General features: G+C 42.3%; 1 protein-coding gene across 1 annotated transcript; it reads right to left on the bottom strand.

Moving 5' to 3' along the window:
• Positions 1 to 383: 383 nt before the first annotated feature.
• PANX3 (pannexin 3) lies at positions 384 to 18,816 on the bottom strand. Its single transcript, XM_053366485.1, has 5 exons — positions 17,620 to 18,816; positions 14,075 to 14,217; positions 11,929 to 12,143; positions 8,599 to 9,254; positions 384 to 1,810 (listed from the first exon to the last, which is right to left on the bottom strand). The coding sequence occupies exons 1-5, from the start codon at positions 17,798 to 17,800 to the stop codon at positions 1,776 to 1,778; spliced, it is 1,230 nt and encodes a 409-aa protein (XP_053222460.1). The 5' UTR covers positions 17,801 to 18,816; the 3' UTR covers positions 384 to 1,775.
• Positions 18,817 to 19,775: the final 959 nt, after the last annotated feature.

The raw sequence follows: 19,775 nt of genomic DNA, 5'->3' as shown, positions 1-19,775 counted from the left end.
GTTTTTAAGAAAAATGGAAGAAATTATAAGATGCAGATGAAAAAGATTAACAATGGAACCCATTTAGGGGGAATGGAAGTTAAGGATTCAGTGAATCCTATTTTGTTTAAGATTATGATTGATATTTCAATGTAAATATTATTTGTAAAACTGAATAATTTTTTTAAAAAAGCATTAAATGTGTAGAGTGACTCTGTTCCTTTTGGGTTGTGTTGCTTATTGCAATACCCTAATTTGTCACTGGGCTTCAACTTCAAAAAGGGAACATTAGGATGTACATCCCTTTCTGTCATCATGGAGGGAAAACCTGGCTGCAGCCAAAAGCTGTAGAAGTTTCTCCAATAGCAGATCCTGAGTAACTTGACTTCACCACTGAAGCAGGAGCAGAGAGCCAGCCTTTTGCATGCCAAAGAACTGTGACTGTTCCTGTTGTGCTAACCAGAGCAGAAAAGAAGGAACAGCTTGGTCTTGTTGCTGGGTTCATTGGATTTGAGCAAATACACGGACTGCTGCTGAGTAAGGTGTTTGGAGGAGCAGATGCACAGCTTAAGGATAGCATGCAAGCAAATATGCTTTGGTTTATTTCCCTTCCGCTGTCTGCTCTTGAGATCAGCATAAGTCTTGTGATCATGCATGTGAAACAATCTCTCAGATTTTATACTTGAAATCCCCCCCAAAAAAGTCCTCTTGGTTATTTACCAGGGACAGGCTATTAGTTATATTTTTAAAAAAATAAAAAGTGACATTTTTGCACTCTAAAACGACTGTCTTATAAATTATTAAACTTTCCTAGATATATTTCTGGTTCTGTTTATAACAATTCATGAGATAATGGATTCTCAGCTACAGTGGTACCTCAGGTTAAGTACTTAATTCGTTCCGGAGGTCCATTCTTAACCTGAAACTGTCCTTAACCTGAAGCACCACTTTAGCTAATGGGGCCTCCTGCTGCTCCTGCGCCGCCAGAGCATGATTTCTGTTCTCATCCTGAAGCAAAGTTCTTAACCTGAAGCACTATTTCTGGGTTAGCGGAGTCTGTAACCTGAAGCGTCTGTAACCTGAAGCATATGTAACCCAAGGTACCACTGTATAGACTGGACTAGTGTTTAAGATGGAATATATGGATTACTTTGTGTCCAGGTTTATGTGATCCAGCTGGTAACATGGTTTCTACATCAGAACCAGGTCAGACAGGAGCACAGTCCCCAACTGATCAGTGTGACATTAAATTTAATGATTAGTTTGCAGAACGACCACAGCAAGGCAGACAAATGGGCTGTAGGTTAGGTGAACATTAGCATACAACATAAAAAAGCCACTATTTTTTTTTCATGGAAAGGCCATTGCACCTTCAGCAGGTTTGTAACAGATATTAAGCCAGTGAATCACACTTGCCATGGTGGAAAAGTTCAATCTGTCTGCAGCACAACTTAAAAGGCCCAGGATTCCGCCAGAACAACTGGCAGCCTCACCTTATGGGTACATGAAGCCTCAAACAATACAAAGACATTTGCCAGCAGCCTATAGCCAGCATGCAAGAATCGTATTCCAAATATTAAATTCTATGGACTTTGAACCCAATAAGCAAGCACTTAGGATGGTGCAGTCCTGTACCAGGAAAACATGATACAACTTAGAATCGCGATGAAAGCACACAGCACATTGCTGTGCGTAGGATGGGGGCACCGGCTGTCTTTGTGTTCCAGCACTGTTCATCAGTCCCATTTCCTCTGCTGTTGGCTGCCCTGTCTACAGTCTGCTGCCGGCTGGGCGTGTCAGTCTTCTTTAGATTCCAAGGCAGGCTTCATTTCTAGGGGCAGGAAAGAAAAGATTGTGTCAAAATGATGATGCATCTCACGGACAATGGACAATCGGCGGGTGCCATCCCTGGAGAGGAAGAGGAGGAAGGCAAGAGGGCTCGGTCAGAGCACAAAGTTAGAGCCATGCTGTTGCCTGCCTCTGCTTTGCACCTGATCAGCTCAGGAGACCACAGATGAAACCAAAGCCAAGCAGGACCTTCTAAATATGGTAGTGCGCAGTACAGGAGCACCCTCTTTTTACAGTATATGTTCTGTGCATGCAAGTAAATACACAAATATCAAGGAACCAGGTAGCACAGGGGTAATAATAAATAATAATAAATTTTTATTTATACCCCGCCCTTCCCAGTTCAAAAACTGGGCTCAAGGAGGCTAACAACAAATTTAAAACTCTTAATTGATGCAACCAAAAACAGCATAAAATACAATATAAAACGTGAATAACAATAAATTCAGAATTCAAAAATCAATTTAGGGGGGAAATCCATCCAATAAGCATTAGATGATCACCAGGGCTAGCTGGCTAAATTAGTCCTATTTGGGCCAGCGTGGAGACCAGGGGAGAATTAGTTGTGGGATCCCAGAGTGGGTAATCTCATAAAAAGGGGAGAGGGAGGGAAGGAAGGGGAATAAAAGATCAGGCTAAGTTCAAGCTGAAAGCCTGGCGGAATAGCTCTGTCTTACAGGCCCTGCGGTAGAGAAACTTGGACTTCCAGGTGTTTGACGGCATATCCCATCACCTCAGGCAGCATGTCAAGGATGGTGAACATGGTAGTCTGGAGGTTCACAGGTTCTCCACTCATGATGTAGCACATAGACTGCCATTTCCCATGTTACAGCAGTTGAAGTAACATCTTGCTTTACATTTGCCCCCATGTATGTGCTCAGGTGCACATGGCTCCCTTGCCTGCCAACTTCATCCATTGTACAGTGGTACCTTGGTTCTCAAACACCTTGGTACTCAAACGCCTTGGTTATCAAACACCTAAAACCCGGAAGTAAGTGTTCCAGTTTTCGAACGTTTTTCAGAAGCCGAACGACCGATGCAGCTGTTGGCTATTGTTTCTGGGGTGCCTGCACCAGTCAGAAGCTGCGCCTTGGTTTTCAAACATTTCGGAAGTCAAACAGACTTCTGGAATAGATTAAGTTTGGCGCTTTTGTTTTTGCTATTTATTTTGCGTATTATTATTTTTTGAGGCTTTTTCGGTTAATTTGTTTTTGTGACTGTGTGGAACCCAGTTCAGCTACCGATTGACTGATTGTGTAACTGCGGAAATGGATAAAAGCCCCCCATCCAAACAATGACTATCATCAGTGCAGTTAAGAAAAAAATTAATTTTCCACTCATACCTTGGGTTGAATGTGCTTCGGGTCTCGCTCCACGGCAACCCGGAAGTAACGGAGCACGTTACTTCCGGGTTTCGTCGCTCGCGCAGACGCTCAAAATGCCGTCACGCGCATGTGTGGAAACGGCAAAACATGACACGTGCAGACGAGCCATCACATCTTACAATCTATTCAGGATGCGAACGAGGCTCTGGAACGGATCCCGTTCGCATCCCAAGGTACCACTGTAATTTTAATCATCTATGATACTGACTTATTTATTTTATAGTACAGTACATTGATTCTTGCTTTCATTTTATGGATCAGTGGTCTCGTCAGATAGTAAAATTCATGTTAAATTGCTGTTTGAGGGGTTGTTTTTAAAAATCTGGAATGGATTAATCCCTTTTACAATACTTTCTGTGGAAAAGCACACCTTGGTTTTGGAACGCTTTGGTTTGGGAACAGACTTCTGGAACGGATTAAGTTTGAGAACCAAGGTACCACTGCATACTTGTAGCAATCCTGTGAGGAAGGTTAAGTCGACAGAGAAACACTGGCCCCAGATCACCCAGTGAGCTTCATGGGTGGAAATCTGAACCCGGGTCTTCCTAGCCCTAGCCTGGTAGTCTAACCAAGGGCTGGAACATCTTTTTCAGCTGCATTCTCTTATGGGGAACCTTCGGAAGAATTCATGCCAGTGGTAGAGAGAAAAGCCAAACAGGGTGACCTGAAAAGCATGTTATGGGATTCAGCGACTATCTATCCTTCCAACAAGCTGGCAAAGCACTAACTGCTCAGCTTTTCAATTGCTTAAAGAAGCCAGAGCGACCTTCGCTTAGCCAAGCCTTTTCAGCCTGCACACCCTACCAGGGAGAGGCAGCTAGCCTTAAAAAAATAAAAATAAACCTCTGTCACAAGTCCCAGAAAAATAGCAGGAAAAGATTCTCCTCAGTTGGCATTTGCTTTGCTGCTGGCAGAATCTTGCCTTCAGCACGGCAGCAGGCGGCTATTGGAGTAAGCTTTTCGGTGACACATTTGTTCACGCTACGCTGTTCGTCAACAAGACATCTCTCTCCAACTAAGAGCTACCGTGAGAGTGATGCTTTTTTAAAAAAAAAAAAGTCTGTATATTTAATGTATAATACAATACAGAAATACATATACTGTGATTTTTGTAAGATTACAGTAGACTAAGCCCATCACATGGATGTGCATTGATTGTCTTGATATTTATCATTCCAAAACATAAGAAACATTTCCCCATTCATCTGTTTGGCTGATTTGTGTCTGTCCTTTGAAGGTACCTTAATTTTATCATTGTTCCAATAGGCCATACCTTATCAGTCCAATCAAATAAAGATGGTGTATTACTCTCTTTCCAGTTTTTTGCTGTTATCACCACTGTTCCAGCTATTAGTAAATTGATAGCTACTTCCAGATTGTGGTTTCTAAGAGGTCTAAAAGCAGCTAGCAGTTTTATCTATTGCATCTAGTAGGGTTGCCATGTGTCCTCTTTTTCCAGGACATGTCTTCTTTTTCATGGGTATGTAAGATACGAGTCATCATAGTGACCCATAGTTAAAAGTAGAAGTTGGCAAATGTGTCCACTTTTTTGGTCTTCAAAATGCTCTACTTTTCCCCTCCAGGGTTTAAAAGCTTTATCAAACTTATCTGCGAGCTCTGGCATAAATTGCTGAAGATGCTTCATAAACCCTTCAGCACTCAGGGGGTGGGGGGCTAATTTGACAGTCATTCACACCTCCAGCACCAACTAGCAAATTTTGAAAAACTAATATCATTAGATCAAGTTCATCACTTTTGTGGAACTAATTAATCTAAATTGTGTCAATTGGATTTTGAATAAATTGTTACTGTTGTTAAAATAATTTTAAGGTCTCAAATATAGAATAAAGGTAAAGGTACCCCTGTCAGTTAAGTCCAGTCATGGACAACTCTGGGGTTATGGCGCTCATCTCGTTTCAGGACGAGGGAGCCGGCATTTGTCCACAGACAGCTTCCGGGTCATGTGGCCAGCATGACTAAGCTGCTTTTGACAAACCAGAGCAGCGCATTGAAACACCGTTTACCTTCCCGCCAGAGCGGTACCTATTTATCTACTTGCACTTTGACGTGCTTTCGAACTGCTAGGTTGGCAGGAGCAGGGACCAAGCAATGGGAGCTCACCCCGTCGCAGGGATTCGAACCGCCGACCTTCTGATTGCAAAGTCCTAGGCTCTGTGGTTTAACCCACAGCGCCACCCGCGTCCTGTGGCAAACATAGACAAGGTGGTAAATAAAGGATTTTGCACACTTAAACGCACTTTTGTCAGCTGGATTGCTTGTCTTCAGCAGAACAGGGTTTTTAATAATAACAGGGACTAACAGTGTGCCTTCCCTTATTCATAAAGTGGTACCTCGGGTTAAGTACTAAATTCGTTCCGGAGGTCTGTTCTTAACCTGAAACTGTTCTTAACCTGAAGCACCACTTTAGCTAATGGGGCCTCCCGCTGCTGCCGCGCTGCCAGAGCACGATTTCTGTTCTCACCCTGAAGCAAAGTTCTTAACCCGAGGTACTATTTCTGGGTTAGCGGAGTCTGTAACCTGAAGCGTATGTAACCCGAGGTACCACTGTATTTCTCTTTAGAGATGGGGTGGATATCAGGGGTGTTGCTGCATCCAGGGATCGTGCTGTTGCTCTGTGCTTTGCTGCACGTAGCCTCGGAGCTGCACTCTGTTTTCCCCAGTTAACGAAAAGCACGGCAAGCAGTCACACTGCACTGGGGTTTTTCCCTTCCTTGGCACTTGCCATGCAAAGTAAATTTCCACAGCTTTCCACAAATGCAGGAGGGTTTGAAACACCCTGAATCCTCTCTTATACTCAACTTATTTTTTTAAAACAACAAACAGTAGCTGATTATGAAGCAGTTGGGATACACACTGCCGAGCCCCTATTGCACCAGTTTACACAAGAGAAGCCCTACAGTATACTTATGTAATTATCATGTGGCACAGAAGAACGTCTCTCCAAGGCCAAAAGGCAAGACTTAACCTGAGCTAAAGGCAGTGCTTTTTTTCTTTAAAAAATAATGTTTAGGGCTACTCTCATTTTGACTCAAGAAAATCGCCATTTTATAGTTCAAATCGGGGAAAATAAATACAGTGGTACCTCGGGTTACATACACTTCAGGTTACAGACTCCGCTAACCCAGAAATATTATCTCAGATTAAGAACTTTGCTTCAGGATGAGAACAGAAATTGTGCGGCGGCAGCAGGAGGCCCCATTAGTTAAAGTGGTGCTTCTGCTTAAGAACACTTTCAGGTTAAGAACAGACCTCCAAAACGAATTAAGTACTTAACCCGAGGTACCACTGTATAGTAAATGGACAAAAGTATAAAGATCCACAAAATGTTTAGGGATATGTGTACCCCTGCGTGCCCCCTGAAAAAAAAGCATGGGCTACAGGCAGGTCCCAGCATAAGCTTTAAAATAAGAAAGCAGTCCACATTGTTTGCCAATGTTTAAACCCACATGGTGCAACACAAGTAGAGGGGTTTGGCAACTTGGGCAAATGACGCTCATAGACTTGCTGATTTTGCACATAATATATTCGTGATATAAAATTGTGCCCCCTTTTTGTCACTCTCTGTTAAATTTCTAACTGTGCACTAACCACCGAACAGGAGAGGGACACATGGAGCTGCAAATAAGGATGGATGGGTGAATTTCCCTTTCTCAATTTTCCAGTCTTAAATTCAGTGCTGCACATTTCCATATCTGTTTTTTCAAAGTCCTCACTGAAATTCATCGGTGAATCTCTCCTAATAGTTTGTATGCGGTTTTGCGTGAAGTTAACTTTGTGTAGCATTTAAAGGTGCCCACAGCTAAGTCACATTTTCAAATATGTTATGTGAACCAAAACATAACCATATTTTGTAATTTGCGTTTCTCTAAATTTTGCATTTCTCCAGTCCAGTAATGTGTACAAAAATGTACATACAAGGGTAAATTGTGCAGATACTAGTGTACATAACATTAAAATATGCAATATCTTCTGCAGAATTGCATATGGCAAAAATGTCTATATTTGAATAAACCTGCTGATGAATTTTCATGACTACTTTTTTCACAAATTGCAAACAGATGTGAATATGTGGAGAACTGAATTTAAAAATGGAAAGATGAGAAACTGAAATGGACAGATTTGTCCATCTCTAATAAATCTATCTGGTCACTCCTTTCTTTTCTTTCTAAATTGCTAGCAAAAACTGCTCTGTTTACCCTGACTTTTGATGGTTAGCAGAAATGTTTTGTTTATTTGGTGCCTGTTTTGGTTGGCAAATAAAAGTGTTTCAGCTGTCTAATTTGTGGCAACTTGTTTTATGAGAAACTTGCTGCTGCACAGATGGCATGTGTATCTTTTGGTCTTAGTGATTTCTTCTTAGCTGCCCCATTCAGGGGAGAAAGTATGCAAATATTTTCATAAAGTAATGACTAAATAAAGCAGTGTGCTAAATTAGACTTCCTTCATAGTAAACAAAGAATGCTAGCAGACAGGGCTTTATATCACAAAAGGGTCATTCAGATCCATTTTTTCTGCATGCAAAATTAATTTCCTAGTTCCCATGCATTCTGTTTTGTTCAGGCTATAGCTATGGCTATTATTCCACCGCTTGTCATCAACTCCAGTCTGGGCCAACCCACCTATTGGGCAAGGTGAGTTAACTTGAGCGGGAAAATCCACAGGGGCAGCAGAGAGCTAACAGACTCTCTCTCACTGGAGACTGTCCAGCCTATTAGTCCAAGGACATGTAGAGCTAATAATAATAATAATAAAATAATAAAATAATAAAATAAAATAAAATAAAATAAAATAAAATAAAATAATAATAATAATAATAATAATAATAATAATAATAATAATAATTTATACTCCGCCCTTCCTGGTTCAAAAACCGGGCTCAGGGTGGCTAACAACAAATTTAAAACACTTTAAAACACTTAATTATAAAAGCAGCATAAAATACAGTATAAAAACATGAATAACAATAAAATTCAAAAATCAATTAGATAAACCCCAGGGCTAGCTGGCTGAATTGATCCTACTTGGGCCAGTTAGGAGGCCAGGGGAGAATTAGCTGTGGGGCTAAGGTGGCTACACAAAAAGCACAATGGTTGCAAGATGCGAAAGTGACCAGGGGGGAAAGTTGGTGGAAACCTTAATTGGGAACACCTTCATTCCGAGAATGGCTGCTTTGTTCTTTTGCTGTGATCATTAAAGACTCTTTAAATAGTAAGGAATTCTTTTTGCTTTGTCCTGCTTATCTACGGCCAAAGGAGGGGAGGAAGCTGAGTCCCCGATGCCTGACAAGATATGAACAAATCTGAGTTGTGCTGTGGTCTTTGTCCACAAATGTTAGAAAGCTTGGCTTTCTGCTGGTATCACTTACCAATAATTTCACTGTTGTGATGAGGCGAGTTTCCATTGGCACAGAGATTCTGCTTAGGCTTCGACATCTCCAGACCAGCCAAGAGGGTCATAAAATCCACCACCGTGTCAATGTCCTCCTTATCCGCCCTGACATCCCTCAGAGTGCACAGCACGCTCAGCCTGCTGAAGGACTTGACCTCCGAGATGTTGGCACGCAGGAACAGCAAAATGATGTTCAGGTCGTTCAGAGGGCAGGTCAGCATCTTCCTGCTGAGGAGGTCAAAAGCTGGCAGCATCTCATAGATGGATAGGAGCCTCTTGTCCCACTGGCACAACTGAAGCAGGTGGTAGATGACGACGGGCCCCAGAAGGACATACACGCACCCGATGCAGATGCTGGTCACCTGGAAGACGGTGAAGAAGACGAGCTTGCAGGGGACTGAGCCTGGGATGTGAAGCTCATCTCTAAGCAGGCCCACCTTGATGGTGCAGCTGAACTCATCTTGGAAAAAGACGCCCACATGGAAGTAGGCCAAGTAGAAGCAGGTAGCAGCGAGGAGGAAGAGGAGGAGGAGGTTCCGTAGCACGTAGACCCCAACGAGGTAGTAGGAGCGCTGCTTGCAAGTGAGGTACCTCTCCAGTAATGGGAATTCAAAATAGCGTTCCCTGCGAGCCCTTGGCGAGAGAGAAACAAGGACTGTTTACCGTTATAGCTGGAAAAGAGCTTGGATCTATAGATCTGGTCAATCAGTGGGGCTCTGCCTTACAGGGGAGAGAACATGATCGAGGAGAGGCTGCAATGGTCAGACAGGTAATTTTAGGCTCTGGAGTTTGGACTTTAATGATTTTACCAGGCGGATGGTGGTGAAATTCTTTAAATCAGTGGTTCCCAAAGGTTCCCCCCCCCCAGACTACTTGAAAATTGCTGAGGGTCTTTGTGGACTACTTAATGTGTCGTCGTCCCCCCTTTGGAAGTTGCAGCAATTGTAATTCACTGTGCTCAATGCTGTATGTTTTTCCACTGTATTTTGTTGCTTCTTTTGCTTCCTATGTTGCATTTTATTAAACAGTGGTACCTTGGTTCTCAAACTTAATCCATTCCGGGAGTCTGGAACGTTCAACTCCCGAAACCATTCAAAAACCAAGGCACAGTTTCCGATTGGCTGCAGGAGCTTTCTGCACTCAATTGGAAGCCGTGTCAAATGTTCGGCTTCCAAAAAACGTTCGCAAACCAGAACACTCTTGGTGTTCGGGAGCTGATTTGTTTGACAACTAAGCCATTCAGGAAGCAAGGTACCATTGTATTACCATCTGAATCCTAAGGATTTCGGATTGTAATACCATCAAATGCAATATAGGAAATAGAAGAAGCAATAAAAATACAATGCAAAATCAATCTGGATATTTAATGTGGACTCACTTAAATGAAACTCGCAAACCACCAGTGGTTCACAAGCCACAGTTTAGGAACTGCTGCTTTATATTGTTAATTACAATCCTATCATTATTGTTATTATTAAGCCAATATATTGTTATTAATATTAATCCAATTTCTTACCCACCATTCACCATAAGGGTCCAGGGTAGGTTACAACAATTTGAAAAATACAGTGTTAAAAACAGTTGAAAGTAAGTTACAGTCGCAAGAATAGCATGGTAATGTCTGTTGCTTCACTTATACTGCACATTCAGCCAGTTGAGGGACCTGAACATCTGCCCAAAATCACTTCCGGCAATTGCTCTCTAGGAATTTCTCGGAGAGGGAGATGCCAGGGACTGAACCTGGAACCTTCTGCATGCAAAGTGGGTGCCCAACCACCTCGACAAAAGGGGTGCCAACTTGAATAAAATATTGTGAGGGTGGGGTGTGTCTTTTACATTTCTTAGTGCAGAAATTATTGATCTGATGTGTAAGAGATCTTTACTATTCTAATTAATTCAAGAGGGTTCTGGATTCTTCTGGAAGCTTCTCTGTGTGAAAGAAAAAAGCAGACGGTTCCTTATGTTTGGGTTATTCCTTCCGAGAAGCTGAGTACAGCTGGCTTAAACTACGGTAGTTCTGTTATCTCTCTCAGTCAAGGTCATGCTGACTATAAAAGTAAGGCCAGAAGCAGCCTGGGTTTCACTTTCTCTTTCTATCTCTTTTTCCTTCCGGTGTGGTGTTCTGTATATAGTATGCTTAGTGTTAAGGTTTAATTATAAGTTATTGTAACTTATATTGTAACTTACTGCAACTGGATTTCTTATGGAGAGGGCCAATCCTGAATATATTGGATTTGTGACCATTGTGCTCATTTGCCTTCAGTAGCAGTAAAGCTCTGCTGGATGAAATACAATTGCCTCTGGTCTATTTTTTGGGGATCCTGCAACGTGTTTAAGTTTTTACTCTGCTAACTATACATTGGAATCTACTCTGGATCTATACTGAGTAGAATTCCATGACAGGGGGTCCACATACGCCATTTGAATGACAATGCCCATCAACTCTGGGGGCCCCTGGCACCCTCAAATATTTTATGGGGGGCTGAAGAGTTCTTGGCCCCTGGGAGTTGGCTCCTGTGCTCGGCTACATCCCTTCTTCTCAGCCATCTGTTTGTCTATTTTTTTTTTTATTGGAAATTTTATTTACAACATAACATAACCCCCCATACAGAAATCCACACTCATTAAATGTGAACAAAACATACAATAAGCATAACATACAACAATACAAACAACCAAATAAAAGACTTCCTTTATCCTGTATCTGGCCTCCTTATTTACTTCTTATAAGCTATTTCCTTTATGAATAATTATTAAGATTTTTCTAATTATAACTTAAATATCCACAAAGTCTCCTGCAGACATTAATCGAAACAAGTCCAGGTATGTATTTTAGGGCACTGTTTTGTGAAGTATTCTCTGCATTTTCCCCATATTTTTTGAAATTCTTGTCTAGTGTGACCTCTAATTGCCTCTGTTAATCTAGCCAGTTCAATATACTCTAACAGTTTGTCTTGCCATTCCTTTTTTGTTGGCACAATTTCCTTTTTCCAGTTTTTAGCAATTAGGATCCTTGCCGCTCCTGTGGCATAGAGGAATATTTTCTGATCTTCTTTTGCTATACCTATGTCCGTTATCCCTAGTAGAAATGCTTCTGTATTTTTCATAAAGTTATACTTAAACATTTTTTTAAGCTCATCATATACTATGTTCCAGAAGCTTTTGGTTTTTTCACAGGTCCACCAAACATGTATAAGTGTCCCCTCTGTTTTACCACACCTCCAGCACAGATTTGTTTTTGTCTTATACATTTTAGCTATTTTGGTAGGTGTTAAGTACCATCTCTCAGCCATCATTTTGAGCTTACTTGTCATATTCCTCCCATAGCTCTTCTGGGTCAGTACCAGACTGTTGTAGTTTCACCATGTGCTGCACTAGGCGGATGGAACGGTTGTAGGATTTGTCCAGCTCATCAATGATGAAGAGCAGGTCGCAGTTCAACGACGAGGCAGCCGCATATCTCCAGAGCAGAGAAGGCAGGTACATGGCGACTGCAATCACCAGCAAGGAATATGGGAAGACCTAGGTGGATAGAGAAAAGTACAGTAAGAACTGCCGAGGAATCGGGGGCATGGGAGAAAGAAATACGAGGTATTGGCCCAACTTATTTTTCTAGAATACTCTTCTCCAGGAGTTCTTTACATCTTGAAAAGGGAAAAAGAAGAAGCTTGAAATATACTCGGAGTCGAGAGTGGATTTCATGCTCTTTATTCAGCTCATAGTGGTGAGGAGGAATGGAAGTTCCCCCATGTAAAAATATACATTATTTACACACGTGATTGGGCCCCACGTGATTGGCTAATTCCGGGATTCACCTGTAGGCCAATCAGGTTGCAGATTCACTTCCACCTGGAGCTGGATTGGGTGGCTCCTGTGGACCAATCAGACTGCTGCGTTCTGAATCCTATTGTTCTAGGACCAATCAGACTGCTGTATTTTGGATCCTATTGTTCTAGGACCAATCAGACTGCTGCCTTTTGGATCCTATTCAACTCAGTACATAACAAAGCTCATTGCATAGAGAAAGGGGCAGGGCCCAAGAAAACAAGAAGAACAAACGTTTTAAAGAAGATTGGAAAACGTTTGTTGAATATATGGGGGGAAATTGTGTGCACTTGAAAACACTGGCAGCATTAAGATAAATTCAAGAGTGTAAATACATTTTGATGGATGTAATAATGGAATGCTGAACGGTTTAGTTTTTGTAAAATATGCAGGGATTTATTATATGTAAAATGAACCATGGAAAGAGAAGAAGGGAAGTCATGGATATTTTAAGGATGTTTAAATGAGTATTCTAAATTGTAAAATGGAAAATGTAATAAAAATTATATATATTTATATAAAAGAGAAAAGGGCAGGGACATACTGCTGGCCCCCACCACAGTCTTGTATTGACAGTCTTGCCTTGCCTCCAGCCCCCATGTGATGAGTGCACACCTTTTGCAAGGAACCCGTACGTGTGAGCAGCAAAGATGCTTCCTCTTCAGACATCTGCACTTAGTGTAAATAATGGAACCTTTCAAAAAATATACTGAGAGTGTGCTAGAACCATATTATTCAACCTTGGGTCCCCAGATGTTGGCCAATGTTGTGCCCTTCAGATGTTGCGCAACAGCTCCTATCATCCCTCTCTATATAAAATTCCTGGTAAGATCCCTTCTTGTCCCTCTTAAAAAAAATAGACACGGCAATCTTATTAAAGTGCATATAAAAGAAGTTTACTCACATTCATTCAGTTCACAGTTTGATCCCTGAAGGCAGACTTATGTTACAAAAGTATATTCATATGTGGAACTATCCCACAAGGGAGTTAGTTTCTAAGTGACTGCATAGAGAAAAACAAAAATGGAGAAGAGAGGAACAAAAGAAGATGGTGTGCTCCTCTTCCTTGCTCTTGTTACCCAGGCGGACTAGGCCAGATTAGACCATGCTCACATCTAGTCACATGCAGAGGAAGTTTGTCCCAGCTCAGGAATGTTGTACTTGACTGCAATGTGTTTTACATCCCACAAATAGGACCCTCTTGGGGAGGATGGGAGTCCAGAAGATTCCTTGGAATCTTGTTTTTATGATTTATGTTTGATATATCACTGTGGAATTTTAAGTTGAAAAACCAAATAATTTTTTATAAAAAAAATAGTAAATATACCATATTTTTTGCTGTATAAAACTCACTTTTTCCCTCCTAAAAAGTAAGGGAAAATGTGTGTGCGTCTTATGGAGCGAATGCAGGCTGCGCAGCTATCCCAGAAGCCAGAAGAGCAAGAGGGATCGCTGCTTTCACTGCGCAGTGATCCCTCTTGTTGTTCTGGCTTCTGTGATTCAGAATTTTTTTTTCTTGTTTTCCTCCTCCAAAAACTAGGTGCCTCTTATGGTCTGGTGTGTCTTATAGAGCGAAAAATACGGTAATAACCCTTCCTTTGAAACACTAAGGTGCCCCACCCTGATACCTTGAGGACCCAGAGAGATCTGGATTGAGAGTCTCCCATAGTATCGTAGTCATGGTGAAGCAAGGAGTCCCAGCACACAGCGTCGACGTAGGCCGATTGCTTCCCTGTGAAGTTGGCGGGAGAGAAGCAACTGATCTGGGAGCCTGGAGGGGAGAACAAGGTGGAAACAGAGCCATTAGCCTCCAGGGCCGTTTCTGCTGGTACTTCATCCAGCTGTTCCATCAAACTGCAGGGAAGGTGGACGCTGCTTCATTCCAGCAGTAGCAGCCTTGTGACTCAAGCAAGCAGATGGTCTTCCTGGTCAATGAGGAGAATGAGTCTGGTACTCCCAGCAAATACTCCTCCTGATCAAACTGCTCCCCATCACATAACCCCAACTGTGTTTTTTTCCTAAAAAAAATGTTTAGGGGTACTCTCATTTTGACTCAAGGAAACCACCATTTTGTAGTTCAATTCGGGGGAAATAAATACAGTGGTACCTCAGGTTAAGTACTTAATTCATTCCGGAGGTCCATACTTAACCTGAAACTGTTCTTAACCTGAAGCACCAGTTTAGCTAATGGGGCCTCCTGCTGCTGCTGCGCCACCGGAGCAAAATTTCTGTTCTCATCCTGAAGCAAAGTTCTTAACCTGAAGCAATATTTCTGGGTTAGCGGAGTCTGTAACCTGAAGTGTATGTAACCTGAAGTGTATGTAACCCGAGGTACCACTGTACAGTAAATGGACAAAAGTACAGTGGACTCTCAGCTTGCAAACGTGATCTGTGCAGGATGCACGTTCGCAACCCACAGTGTCCACAACCTGCAGTGGTGTGTCTGCGCACGCGTGGGTTGCAATTCAGCACTTCTGCACATGCGCAAAGCGCAATTTAGCACTTCTGTGCATGCACGACCGCCAACACCTGGAAGTTACTTGTTCCGGTACTTCCGGGTTTCAGAGGTCCGTAACCCAAAAAAAAAACACAACCTGAAGCTTCTGTAACCCGAGGTATGACTGTGCAGTGGTACCTCGGGTTAAGAACTTAATTTGTTCTGGAGGTCCGTTCTTAACCTGAAACTGTTCTTAACCTGAAGCACCACTTTACGTAATGGGGCCTCCCGCTGCGCCACCAGAGCACGATTTCTGTTCTCATCCTGAAGCAAATTTCTTAACCTGAGATACTATTTCTGGGTTAGGGGAGTCTGTAACCTGAAGCGTCTGCATCCTGAAGCGTATGTAACCCGAGGTACCACTGTACAAAGATTCACAAAATGTTTAGGGGTATGTGTACCCCTGCGTAACCCACAGGAAAAAAAAGCATTGGCTGCGTTACATTAGCACAACCAGCCTTTGGTGACGGCCAGCCCATGGAGTGACAGTTAACATGCCAAAGTTCAACACTTTGAGATTTTCTCCAGGCCATTTCGAAGGGCGAAAAGTGGGGGTCATGCTGGGGCAGAAAGAGAGAGGTTGCTGGATTTAGGGAAGCAGGGGCAGCAACCTCAGGCGAAACAGCAATGTGCCACCTGCACCCAACCCTTCTGCCGCCACTGTAATGGTCTGCTCTCGCCACACTCGGCGAGAGGGGGAGCGTTCTGCAAGGCCTTCTTGCTCATCTTCTCCGCTACAGGGGCCCTGCAGATGTGCTTTTACAGCAGAGTAAGGAGAGGAATTAAGGTTGCTAGTATTTCCGCGTGCTAAACGAGAACCTACAAAATCTGCAGTTCCTATACCAATAAAAGGAACTGAGACAAACCACTGTCACACAATTTGCACTTCTAATTTTGAAATGCAATTTTTCCAGCCATAGAATGTGTTCCAGCCATAGAAAGGTGCATGTGAAAATGATTGATTGATTGAATTTATATAGCCGGAATTTATATACCCAGAGGTTTCAGAGCAGTTCACACAAAAAATCACAATATATAAAGTCAAAATAAGAACAATAACCCCCGAAAGAGCCACTATATAGGATATAGTGAAAAATAACACAAAAGTGTGTTCTATTGGGGGAAATTCTGAGTAAACATGTATGCCATTGCATCATTAATCTTTCTGAACTCTGGGCTCCCCTTCTGAATGTATGCTACCTTTTTCACATACAAACCCTTGCTGCAACAAATTGTCAACCATCTGTTCCCCATGCAACAGGGAATTACTCAGGTATTACTCAGCCTAAAAATTGGGAAATTGCTTTAGAATTTATACAGAACGTCTCATTGGACCTGAAATTGATACTGAATCCGCAAAAATTAATATTTTTGAGTATAATGGATTCTTCAACATCTGTATAGGAAGGCAGTGTCTAACACATATAGATGTTGGGGGTGTAATGTTGAGAGTCCCCTTTGAGGCATATGATGTAGGCTTTTCCAGTGATATATTCCTTTTGGGATTGAAGCGGTATTGGCAAAATCCTTTATATTTGCAGGTGCCCGTGTGCCTTTAAATGATACCTCTGTGGTACAGGGCTTAACAGATAGAAAACAAAAGTGGATTTTGCAAGCCCTTGTGGTGACTAAGACACTTATACTTCCAGCCTGGAATAGTACATATCCATTATCTCTTACATAGTGGTCCGAGAACCTTACTACACTGGCTACATTTGAACATATTTCATATATAGGAATAAATTCCATGTGGATTCCTATTTGAATACCTGGAGCTTTTACATTAACTTGCATGCTTCATTTAAGATTTGTGTTCTGGTGGTCACTGCATTCACAATGTGAAATGATGGTCTATTATTATTACGGTAGTATTATTTTCTTATTGTTTCTCTTTTTCCTTCATCTCTTTTCTTCTTTTATTTCTATTTTTATAAAAAAAAATCTTGTTAAATTCGCAAATTTTTTTTAAAAAAGGTTTTAAATTGGAATTGGACCAGAGTCCTAAGGAAGAGAGATTTATAAATATTTATACAAATGTTTTCTTAATTATCATCTGGTGGAGCCAAAATTTATTGGCTGAAGTTTCCAAAATTTGCACGTAAAATTTCAGAATAAAGTTTGTAGTTCAGTTATGAATTTTTATTTTCAAATTTGAGTGCTTTAGGCTTCTTGACATAACTCTGGCAAGTGCTGAACACAGAAGCACACAAGACATGAATAACTAAATAGTATTGCACCCCAACTAACAAATACTAAAATCAAGTATCCCAGTGCATATATAGTCCATAAACAATTTAGTGAATTATCTAGCAAACATCTGAGTGCGGAAAGAACATCTAAAGGTGTTGAACTTCAACTTTTTGCAGAAAAGTTATTGGAACAAATGAATTTCAGCTTGAGAATAGAGCAGGTTAGATTATGAATATTCATAATCTTATATATTCATATGAATATTCATAATCTATGGTTCAAAGGCATTTTGGACTAGAGACAGACTAGGGTGCATTTAGTTCCCGTTGTAATCAATGCCACTAAATTTTTCACATCCATTTTAATTCATAGGCCCAAAGTGCAACTAACGCAGTGACTACAGCCCAGTGAGAATATATTTTAAGTCGGTTTAACTAGAACCCTGGAACAAATAGAAGTAATAGTAAAGAAAGCAAGTTAACGTACCCAATGAAAATTCCCGCGCAAATGACAGGGACACGAGCAGCAGGGGCAGCCCCACAGTGACAAACTTCACGATGCGGTCACACGATAGCTCCAAGCGAAGCCCCTTTGCCCTGGAGCCATTCGGATCCGGAAGCAAAGCATCCGAGAGCATATACTCGCCCGCAGTGTGTGCGATTGACATGGTATTTTTCGGATGGGCCAAGCACAGGCAAGAGAAGAGGCAGCTGCTGCGATCACACTGCTCACAAACGGCATCTAAAAGCTTGACGTTTGCCTTTGCCAAACTGAAAGCTTTATTTGCAGAGAATTAAGCACCGGACAGCTGCAAATGACAGCCTTGGATGTTTGTGAAAGGGAACGGTAATTACAAGGCAACCCGGTTTCTTACAAAGCAGTGACTGCCGTCGGCCCCAGAAATAGCGCAAGCAGCATTGGAGCATTGCGATTGCCGGGGACACCATGTACCTCCGTCTACCACAGGCATAGCATGGCAAGGCTGGGTCCTTGTGGTTTTACATCCCTCTCTCATAAGCAGATGTTATTTCCAGCATGCATCTGCAGGAATGTGGGGCTGTGGATTTGGTTTTACATCCAGGAACACGCAGGGGTGGGCTTTCGGGGTTAGCTGACTAGTGGGAATCGTGGACCACGCTTGCATTTTCAGAGCACAGCGGTGGCTTAATCACAAGCAGAACACCTGCATTCAGGGAGTATTTTTAGCCCTGTGGGGTACGCAGTGGGATTGGCAAAGCCCTTTCCATACTTGATATTAAAAGGCACACTTTGTGGATTTTGCAAACCCTATAGCTTCAGGTCTTCAGTAGTAAATTGAAAGCAGGTGATCTGGAGAATTGATCCTTGGGTGGAGAAGATCAGGGGGCCAAATGCAGCCTTCCATCCTCTCTAACTGACCTGTGGGACTCTACCGCAAACACTCTCTTCTCAGACCTCCCTCTGCTTTGCAGGCTCCTTGACTGTTTTTGCCTGGCTGGAATGAGCCTTTTGATGGCTGGATGGGAGGGTTTAAAGGGGGGGGGTGTTTGAATATGAAGAAATGAGCCTACTGTGCAGAGACAAAATTCATATTTGTCCCACCCACCACTTGCGCATATGGATGCTGGGTGATTGTTCAGAAGGGAATGTGGCTCTCAGGCTGAAAAGGGTTCCCCATCCATGGGACAGCAGGATAAAATGTTATTTTTGAAGAAGAGTTTGGATTTGATATCCCACCTTTCACTCCCTTTAGGGAGTCTCAAAGCAGCTAACATTCTCCTTTCCCTTCCTCCCCCACAGCAAACACTCTGTGAGGTGAGTGGGGCTGAGAGACTTCAAAGAAGTGTGACTAGCCCAAGGTCACCCAGCAGCTGCATGTGGAGGAGCAGAGACGCGAACCCAGTTCACCAGATTACGAGACTACTGCTCTTAACCATTACACCACACTGGCTCTCTCAATCAATTTTGATTGATTGAAATATTAGAAAGCAGCTCAGTTTCAAACCTTTGCTCTAGCCTGAGGCAGCACTAAGCACTACTACTTAGCATTTGTCATTATCATCCTAGCTACCAGCCTGTAAGGTGCCAGAATTATTATTCCATCCTGTTGCAAATGGGGAGACTGAAGCTGAGAAAAGGTGGCTTGTCTGTAGCCATGGCAGAGGAAACAACTGGGAACTTCCAGATTTCTAGCTTAGTCTCTTAACTGTTCTACCAGCAACTACCAAAGCTAAAGCAATGTTCCAACCTACCCAAACGTCTCTCTTTACCAGTACAAGTCAATGATGGGCCAGGTGGCTCTAATGCAGTATTTCAGCACTTGCAATATCCAGTCCAAACATTTGGAGAGCTCAGCCACTGCCAGCCCATCCAAGCTACACATGCAGATTCATAAGGCTAAGCCATTTGCATAGCTGGCTTCTTGCAATGAGTACAGAGGCATCCATCCCTTCTGAAATATTTGCTACCTCCCAGGACATTTCCCACACACTATGCCGCCAAACTGGGAACCAGTATTTTTGTTCTGGTTAAGACATTGGTTTTCAATCCGATATTTTCAGCATGTTTCAGTGTTCTACCAAATCCTCCCCTCCTGCAAAACTCTCAAGTGTGGAATACCTTTTCCCTAACCTACACTCTCACCCCTGGTAATCTTTGTCCTG

Source organism: Podarcis raffonei, chromosome 15 (genome assembly GCF_027172205.1).
Source record: "Podarcis raffonei isolate rPodRaf1 chromosome 15, rPodRaf1.pri, whole genome shotgun sequence".
In the NCBI taxonomy this organism is placed as follows: Eukaryota; Metazoa; Chordata; class Lepidosauria; order Squamata; family Lacertidae; genus Podarcis; species Podarcis raffonei.
This window is presented reverse-complemented; position numbering and strand designations above follow the sequence as displayed.

Coding starts and splice junctions, on each gene's coding strand:
- PANX3 (XM_053366485.1), bottom strand. CDS start 17,800: ATGTCAATCGCACACACTGCGGGCGAGTATATGCTCTCGGATGCTTTG. Junction 14,218..17,619: donor TGCGCGGGAATTTTCATTGG/GTACGTTAACTT, acceptor TCTCCCCTCCAG/GCTCCCAGATCAGTTGCTTC. Junction 1,811..8,598: donor TCACAACAGTGAAATTATTG/GTAAGTGATACC, acceptor TCCTGCCCCTAG/AAATGAAGCCTGCCTTGGAA.